Here is a 9,168-nt window from a genome sequence, read left to right as displayed (position 1 = left end):
TTTTTCAGACCAGGTGATTAATCAAGACGCTATTTGGCAGATGCATCCATAATGAAAGGCTAGGCTAATGAACCCAAGTGCAGAACACCGAGGCAGGAGGCAGAGAATAAATTTGAAAGATAGTTTACTGCTGGGTTGGTAGCTGGGAGACTGGGGCGGGGGCTCGGCAGAGGTAGCTGGAACCCAGGGGCTGAGAATTGGGTATAAAGCTGGGCCGAGCAGGGAATTGTGCTGAGCTGATGAGGAAGACAGACAAGACAGGAGGTCTGGAGACGTAAGATAAATGCAGATACCAGCAGAACAGTAACTAGACTCAAAAGGCTAGAAGCAAGACTAAATGTATGAATAGAGTCTACGATCTGGCGACGAGGCAGAGGCTGAACCAGGTATTTATGCAGGACTAATCATGATGAATGGCAGCTGGTTGCCTGACTTCCGCACACCTGTCTCCACTTCTGTAATTAAGCACAGACACACAAAGAAGAGGAGAGGGAGAGAGTGGCTGCAGGCTAGTTGGAGGAGGAGGCAGAAGTGGAGAGCACGGCAGATAGATAGATAACCATTTGACATAAATCAAAATACAAAAACAGTGAGGTAGGTAAAAGAAGCAAACAATTAAAAGCTAAAATATATACAATAACTAAATTAACTAACTCAAATATAACAATATATAAAGAAATAGAATAAATTAAAACAGAGAAGAGACTATAACTGTAACTATAATATACTATTTGCTGAGTATACACAGTTCAATGATGCTATAGTACACTGTAGTGTACAATGCAACATGTACTGTGTGTATCATTGTGGACAAAAATAACTAGGGCTGCAAATGATGCTTATTATATTTCATTATCAATTCATCTGTATTATTTGGCATCAAAAATCCCAAATCAGTTGGGCTTTGAACACCTTTTATATATATAATGTAGTTCAATAAAACACCGGCACCAAGTAACTGCAGCTTCAAAGATTACCACAGAGTTGAATCAACACCTCTCTGACATAGTGTGAAAACATTATAAGCTTCACAGAGAAAGGATTTGCCTCAGGATGTCATATTGGATTGTATTACATTATGCAGAGTTATTGATTTTTAATTTTTGTCTTATATATAAACTCTTATAGAGTTTGTTAACTCTACTTCTACAAATAGAAGTAGAGCTAACAAATATGTATCTTTTCACACGACAAGGCTTTGGTACTAACTCTTGTATTCTTATCAAGGAATGTAATGAGATGTGCTAGATTATAAACAGCTGTTTGAAAGACACTGACACATGATCACATTCACACCCATTAACTGATTTCTTGGTCACTTGGGGCCAGCGGAAAGCAGTTGAGAACACAGCACTGTCTTATCATCACCTTTTAAATCGATATGTTGAACTTGTTAGCAAACAGTTGCTTATCTACACATCCACCAGTTATGGAGCAACATTATCATTCATTTGGGGTCATGTTTCCGGCCACTATTCACTCTCCTTTATCTCTCTTGTTGGTGTCTATCAACTCCTGGGGGAGATATTTAGCTGCTAAGTGCTCTGCTATGTTTAACAGCTAGTCACTAACTGGGTTTTTAGAGCTTTTTCTTTGATAACAGCTGTCTGCTGCAGCCAAAAACAAGCTTTGAGCTTTGAGAGTGGTGAGCAGCAAAGTTGCACCTGGACAGCTGAACAATGAGCTGAAACTTGCTATAAAGCTCTGTAAAACTGAGGGGAGCTGCAGAGTTGGGTGATAATTCTCTGTAGCTTCGTCACTACAAGCAATGCCTCTGACATTACACACTGTCATTGCTATTATTGAAAGAAAGTGATTATCAGGATGAAAGGATATTGCAATAATGATGAAGCCCAGCTTTTGCCATCAGTGTGCTTTGTTCCTCAAATGTCTAATGTCTCTAACTGTGATTCTTAATTCCGCTTCAGGTTGGGAAGCCATCTTGTCAGTGGCTGGATGGAAAAGGCAAAACTATTCCAAGGGAAGTTCTTCTTCCTCCTCACTGCTACCTTTATCTTCATCATTGCCATCACTATGAGAACACCCAGAATCAACAAGTCTGTCCCAAAGCCATATGGACCTCCAAGCACATGCTCCTTAAACATCTCTGAGCAAACCATCACCCCCCTCACCAACACCAAGCACTTGCTGGTGTCAGCCTACATGGACCAGAGAGTGAATGGTTTGGATATACGCATCATTGGCATATTCAGGAGAGACTCTGTCCAACCCCTTCACTGTTTTTTCTGCTGTGCAGGCCATTTATCAAGAAAAACAACTCCAGCAACAATTTTACAACACTCAGACCACTTTGGTTTTGCCTTCGTCACTACAGATGTCATGTGTCAGATTCCTCAAAACTGCAAAGCTGCGTATGTCACTCTTCTGCCTCAGCCAGACCAAGTGATTGTACCTGACCAGATCTGGCTCCCCATAAGAAACAAGAAGACCAATGGGAAGGAAGAGAAAAAGTTGCAGTTTAACTTCACAGTCTGTATCTCCAACCTGTTTGGAGACTACAACAATGTGCTTCAATTTGCACAGACCCTGGAGATGTACAGGTCAGCACAGCAACAACACAAACCCCAGTGTCAAAAATGAGCTGAATCAACTTTTCTCTGACATGATCTAAGCTTTGCAAATGTGCTATTTATTGCAGATCTTCTGGATTGCATTACATTATACAGGTGTTTCTGTTACTGTTGTCATTTCTAGTTTTAGTTCATCTAGTGGATGTGTGGTGGACAGTGTCACCATGTTGTAAGCAGGTCTATTCTGTACTGTAAATGTGCTTTCATTCATGCATGGCATCCTATAAGAAGAGCATGTAACACAAGAATAACACCAAAAACCACAGGCTCAAAAATAGCCTCAACGTAAATTAAAGGAATAGTTCAACATTTTGGGAAATATGCTTGATCGCTTTCCTGCTGAGAGTTAGATAAGAAGACGGATACCTCTCATGTCTGTCCGTAAAAATAAAGGCCAATTCACTGTTTCCGTGTCTGCAGACAGCAGCAGACTCTGAATGTCCACTGTCCACGTGGACATTCAGACATGCATATGCTTCTATACATACCTCACGACAGCAAGAGGAAAAGTTCCTTTGTTTGCTGTATTTGGCAAAACAAGAAAAAGTCAAAAAAAAAAAGAAAGTTGTGTGCACGCTAGCTTATGTTTAAATTTACATTTTGCCATTTTATCCAAAGGGACTTAAAAGCGAGGCAAGAATTTAAAGAGAACAGGCCCAAGAATAGGGAATACAGTACATACATACAATACACAAAACAAGTATCCGTGCTGCTTTTTTGGTGCATGTACACTTGGCTTGCTTGTGCTTCCTACAGTCCGAATCCTTGTAAACAGGGGCTGATGATGAAATTTATGTCACACGCAGAAAGTACGAAGGCTACAGCCAGCAGCAGGTTAACTTAGCTTAGCACAAAGATTGGAAACAGAGAGAAGCAGCTAGCCAGCTCTTCCAAAGGTAACAAAATTGGCATACAAACGTGTTTAAGGCTCACTAATTAACATATTATAGCTTGTTTGTTTGATCTGTTCCAAAAAAAAGTGTTGTCTAATATAGTGTCCAAAATAGTCACAAAATTCCTCGTCAAGTACCTCTCTAGTGTTTCCAGTTCTTATGCTAAGCTAAGCTAATCGCCTGCTGGATGTAGCTTCATATTTACTGTGCAGACGAGAGAGTGGTATCAATCATCTCATCTAACTCTTAGCAGGAAATTGAATAAATGTATTTTCCTAAATGTCATAGAATTCGTTTAACAATTATAAGCTTCAAAGAGGACTATTTTCAGGGCTACTGTATTGATTGCATTATAAATGCACAGGTATTGCTGGTCTTTGTGAGTGCATATATGTGTGGAGGTGGGATAGGGTGTGCAGTGTTACTATGGTGCGTGCAAATCTTTGTTTTTTGTTGTTCGTATTCTTAAACTAATGCATGGCAAAGCAAGCAATGACTGCGGAAGAGGGCAAGATGCTCTGTTATACCTGTGTTTATACAGGTAAACTTGACTAACCTTTTTTTAAAGTTTTAACATTTTTCTCACCTTGCCCCAGGCTGCTTGGTGTGGACAGAGTGGTTATCTATAACACCAGCTGCGGCCCAGACCTTAACCTCCTGTTGCAGAGTTACAGCCAGGAGGGTTTTGTGGAAGTGGTTCCTTGGCCCATCGACCAGCATCTGAATCCATCTCGTGGCTGGCTCTTCTCACAGCACAGAGGGGACGTGCACTACTTTGGCCAGCTGACAACGCTTAATGAGTGCATTTACAGATCGATGGACCGGTCACGCTATGTCTTGTTAAATGACATTGATGAGATAATAATGCCATACCAACACAACAGCCTAATGCCTCTGATGGACATGCTCGAACGGCAGCATCCAAATGTGGGTATTTTAGGTGTGCATTTGAGAATAATATGACATTTTACCCAAATGTATTTAGCATATTTGATATTTATTTCTATTTCTATGTCTCTCTCCAACCTGTCAAACCCTCACATTTTGCAGACAGGGGTGTTCCTCATTGAGAATCATATCTTTCCCAATAACCTCTTGAAGAAAAGTGAAAAGGGTCCTCTGCCTCTATGGAAAGGGGTGCCAGGCTTTAATATTCTGGAGCGCATTTACAGGGAGGAGCCCGACAGAAGCATATACCACCCACACAAGCTGATAGTTCAGCCGAGGTAGGCAGATTTTTCAGACAATTAGTGAAGTCTCAAGAGAGATGTTATTATCTTTTCCTCAAGGCTGACACACACGATAATACGGATGATTAAATTTATTTGGCTACAAGTATTTTGTGAGAAACTACATGAAAGTATTTAATAGCGGCTTTAATGTGCTGCTCAGTGAATGTTTGGTTGACCATGTGTGAATGTTTATGTGCATCATAGGGCGGTGGAGCAGACCTCAGTACACGAGGTGATCAAGATGTTTGGAAAAAAGTTCAAGGTTCCACCGGATGTCTGTCGGATCATTCACGCTCCGATCAGTACCCCGTCTCTGCCGGTGCTGGAGAAGCTCCACATGGATACCCGACTGTGGAACTTCACTGAAAAACTGATCCCCTCTACGAACATGGTGCTGAGGAGAGCGGGGCTGTTGCACTCATGAGGGGTAGAGCTGACGGACGGTGATCCAACAATGAATGTAAACCCGCACTAGCAGGACATTTAAAAACATCTTGGTATAATGTAAGCAGTGGTAGGTGATACTATCTCCTGTCTCAACTACGAACCACACCCTCAACTGTTTTATTGCTGCCTAGTGGTCAATATTTGAAACTAAACATATGAAGAACTGTGGTAGTAGTGAAGTGTATGAGTGTGAGTGAGGTTGTAACTGGATGCAACTGCTTCTGTGACTTGTGCTTCTATATTCAAACCAATCGGCAGCTACTACGGCTTGAGGCTGAAGTCAGTACAGAAGTCCCTTAAAGTACAATGCCACTGAGGGCCGTTAGATGCTGGCTCCAAAAAATCCCTGGCTCCAACTGATTCCCATTCAAAAAGAGCCAACTTTTCATTATGGTCTCAATCACTAAATTTGGGCCCTCTAATAAGTGTGCTGGTGGTCATTTTGGAAATTATTGCTCCATTATTAAGATTTGAACACTTATAGTAGGCTTTGATGTCTGCTGCGTGGGCGTTGATTGACAGCTGTGGTTAACAGTTCACTCACCTGCTGCTCTCCCTAGCTCCAGGCTTCAAACTGGCTCCAGTACAAACCAATAGGGGACGTCACACCTCACTATGTCCATCTTTATATACAGTTTATGATTCAAACTGATAATTTCACACCACCAGACTCTCTCACTCTCTGTGTCTAACACACAATGATACAGTCAGGACACTCACAACAAGCCATTTATCACAACAATCAACAATTTTACTTGTGATGTGGCTCATGACATGATGCTCTAGAAGCATTGGTGCCAAATTGGTAGTTTTATTTCTAACTTCATCATAAAAAACACTGTAACATGTAGTGGATTTCTGTCCTGTTCCCTGCGTCCTTGTGACTAGTGGTGCTACAACATTCAACTTCTGTTCATGTCATGTGATCCTCACCTTGTACAATCATGGACTGTAGTGGTTAGGAGTGGGTGATACAACAAAAGTTTGTTTCTGATTTATTCCTGAGGCCAGACCAGTTGGAAACCAGTGCTTTAGAACAAATCTGAGCAAGTTTGACACAGCACACAAACCCATCTGGCAGATCATGAGATACACAACACTTGATGAACATGAACACACATTAAAGGTATACTATGGAAGATTTGTCAGATGGTGTTTGTAAACACAACATTCAAAGTTGGTCCCTCCTCCCCGGCTCAACAACACCAGAGCGAGCTGAGAGCAGAGCGAGAAAGAGCAGCGGTGGTCAAGTGAGCTAGAGAGTGAATGAAGAGAACGAGCAGCAGTGGCAAGAATAAAGCTGTGAATCAGATAAATAAATATTTTCTGATTGTTTCACAGTGGTTACGTTCTACAGCACAAATAAACACTCCAACACCTCCACACACCTCCACACAACCCTGAGGGAAGGTGCTGCATTGCCAGATTGTGTGTGAATGCAGCCGAAGCACACGCTTATTCTGTCTGCTGTGGACACTCTGCTCTGCGTGTGTGTGTCAGTAAAACAGACACACTAACAGCAGAGGAGCAGCACACAGCAATGGAGAAACGGAAACGAAGGGGAAACACGGAAGCACATAAAAAAATAGCGATGTAACCCGGTCACTGCACTACGAGTCCTGACCTCACACCCTGCATGCTGTTATTAGCTGGGAGCTACACACCCACTGCCAAAAGGTTGATGCCCAGAAATGTCACGAACACAGCAAAATAATAAGAAAATACAAGCAGAGGGCAGAGTCTCTGCAGATAAATACACTGCCACACACTTCTAGTGGGTCATAAGTGATGATTGAGAGGGATTATTTTTGTATGAGTCTATACATTGTTTTTTTTGTTTGTTTTTTTTAGTTAAATCCTGCATAGTATGCCTTTAACAAAAACATTACAAAACTCATGCACAACTAATTGCTAATACGGTAGGGCCCTGGGGAGGTAAAGACAAATCTCTGAGCCTGATAGCATCCTGCTACACAACAGAGCCACAGACTCTGAACAACTACCCACATTAGTTTTCCTGCATAAGTCTCCTTTTTATCTTGCAAACATGAATAAACGTCTTTATCCCGCCAGCTGAGACAAAAAGGAGGATTTTGGATTTCTGCAAAGACCTTTTTCTTCCTTTTTATTAATAACAAACGATTATCTACACATTTTAAAAAATACACCTACACATATTTTTCACTGCAAAAAGGAGTGGCTAAATGTGATTTCAGTTGGACAACAATGTCAAAAGAAAACCTTTAAATTCATGAAGGATATGTGTCAATAATTCATTCATAGTGTAGATTTTAGCTACCTCTGGCCTGCTTTTGTGTCCATATTGTGGGCTTCATTGGGTTTCAATCCTTCTGTTCCTTCTGATATTTATAATTGTGTGTATATATATAGTTTATTATTGAAATACTTTTCACTATCCACATATGAATACATAAACAAAAACCAATACAGTTCTCAGTTAATGCAATTCTCTCAATTCTATATCAACAGAAAACACCAGGCAGCAATAAAGCAGATATGTAAAAGCTTGATAAAACTGTGCAAATAGCCCTTTAGCCTACCACACCCAATAACAAGCTATTGTCGAGAGATTATTTTTGTATGCATTATTAATTATTATTATTATGCATTATTGCCGACCCATTTGGGAAGCCTTTTACACTCTGTTTTGTGATCACTTTCATCACATAAAGACAAAGGCAAAGGATGCCATTGATCAAATATGGCTGCTCTCTGTCCTGATGAGAGTACAACAAATGCAATACAGAAAGTGGGAAGGGTTAATGTTTGTTCTGGTTTTCTTGTTTGTGTTAGGTGGTATCAAAAGGGTGGGAACCTTTTATATTTCTCCTCCAAGGGCACAGTTTTGATTTCCAATATTTAGTGTGATACTGTGAAGCTAAGACAGGGTGGAGTTTGTCAAACTCACTCTGGCATCTCAGGGGTTCAACATCAAAGAGCCAACATTTGACAGATGATTTCTGAAATAGTCATCAAGCTGCAATGAGACAATAGAGGGAATGCTTTTTGTTTTGGTTTATTATGTATCAGCTTACAGTCTGTTAGATTAAGGCTGTTAAACCTACTGGTAAAAGTTAAGTGTGTCATTGCTTCTGCCTTTCAATGCTTTCTTATATATCGTCCACTTTCTTGACAAACAAAATAATATCAGATTATGATTCAAAAATGTGGTCTGTCAACCTGATTGTCACATTGCAAAAGGTCCATATTAGAAGGTTTCAGAGAAGATCCATGCTTGTGGCTTATTAAAAGAACTAAAGCAAGCACTATTATAGGACCCTGGTAATGTCACATCTGAACATAAAAGCACAGACACAATAAAGGAAATCTGATAGCGGTAATTCTAAATGTGGATGATCGTCTCAGAGATAATATGAGAAGTGGACAGGAAGTTTAGTCCAGATTTAAGTGTTACAGGAAATGCCTGAAAATATGCCAATACTTGCCCCTTACTCCCTTCTATGTTGGTGTCTTAATCTTATCGCTTCTCAAACCAGGTGTTTCAATGTTTGAATAGCGATATGGTTAACTAATTGAATCCAAAAGTAGGCAGGAAACGTTATGAATCATTACTTTCTTGTTTTAAGAAACACTCCTACACTGTAACAAATGTTCCTGTAAAATGACAGTAAACTACTGGCAGCTGTAGTTTCCAGCTTTTTACTGTTTTTTTACAGTGTCACTACCGTAATTTATTTATAAACAGTTCATTGCTGTAAGAATTATTGCAGTATTCTGTTGTAGAATATGAGGTTTACAGTTTGATACTGTCACCAGGCCTGCAGTAATAATTGTATTTTTACAGTGTTGCTATTGTAATCTATATGAACAGTTTCTTACTGTAAATGTTACAGTATACAACTGAAAAGTTTTCTTCTAATTCATATTAATAAAAACATCTATAAATTGCAGGCATATACTGTAAATAACAATGTGTCTTCAATCTTAATGGTCAAGTAATTAGATCAGTTTAGTTTTACATTT

The 9,168-nt window shown here is 40.1% G+C and overlaps 1 protein-coding gene across 2 annotated transcripts; it reads left to right on the top strand.

Annotated features, from left to right (window-relative positions):
- Positions 1–487: 487 nt before the first annotated feature.
- LOC137200010 (glycosyltransferase family 92 protein F13G3.3-like) lies at positions 488–6,498 on the top strand. Of its 2 annotated transcripts, XM_067614675.1 has the most exons (6): positions 488–594; positions 1,929–2,182; positions 2,336–2,561; positions 4,081–4,411; positions 4,535–4,710; positions 4,921–6,498. In XM_067614675.1, the coding sequence occupies exons 2-6, from the start codon at positions 1,957–1,959 to the stop codon at positions 5,138–5,140; spliced, it is 1,179 nt and encodes a 392-aa protein (XP_067470776.1). In that variant the 5' UTR covers positions 488–594; positions 1,929–1,956; the 3' UTR covers positions 5,141–6,498. The 2 variants fall into 2 exon arrangements, with proteins under 2 accessions (XP_067470776.1, XP_067470775.1); XM_067614674.1 differs by having other exon boundaries at positions 1,929–2,561.
- Positions 6,499–9,168: the final 2,670 nt, after the last annotated feature.

This window comes from Thunnus thynnus, chromosome 16, assembly GCF_963924715.1.
Source record: "Thunnus thynnus chromosome 16, fThuThy2.1, whole genome shotgun sequence".
NCBI classification, from domain to species: Eukaryota; Metazoa; Chordata; class Actinopteri; order Scombriformes; family Scombridae; genus Thunnus; species Thunnus thynnus.
The sequence above is the reverse complement of the archived record's forward strand: the minus strand, read 5'-3'. Positions and strand labels throughout refer to the sequence as shown.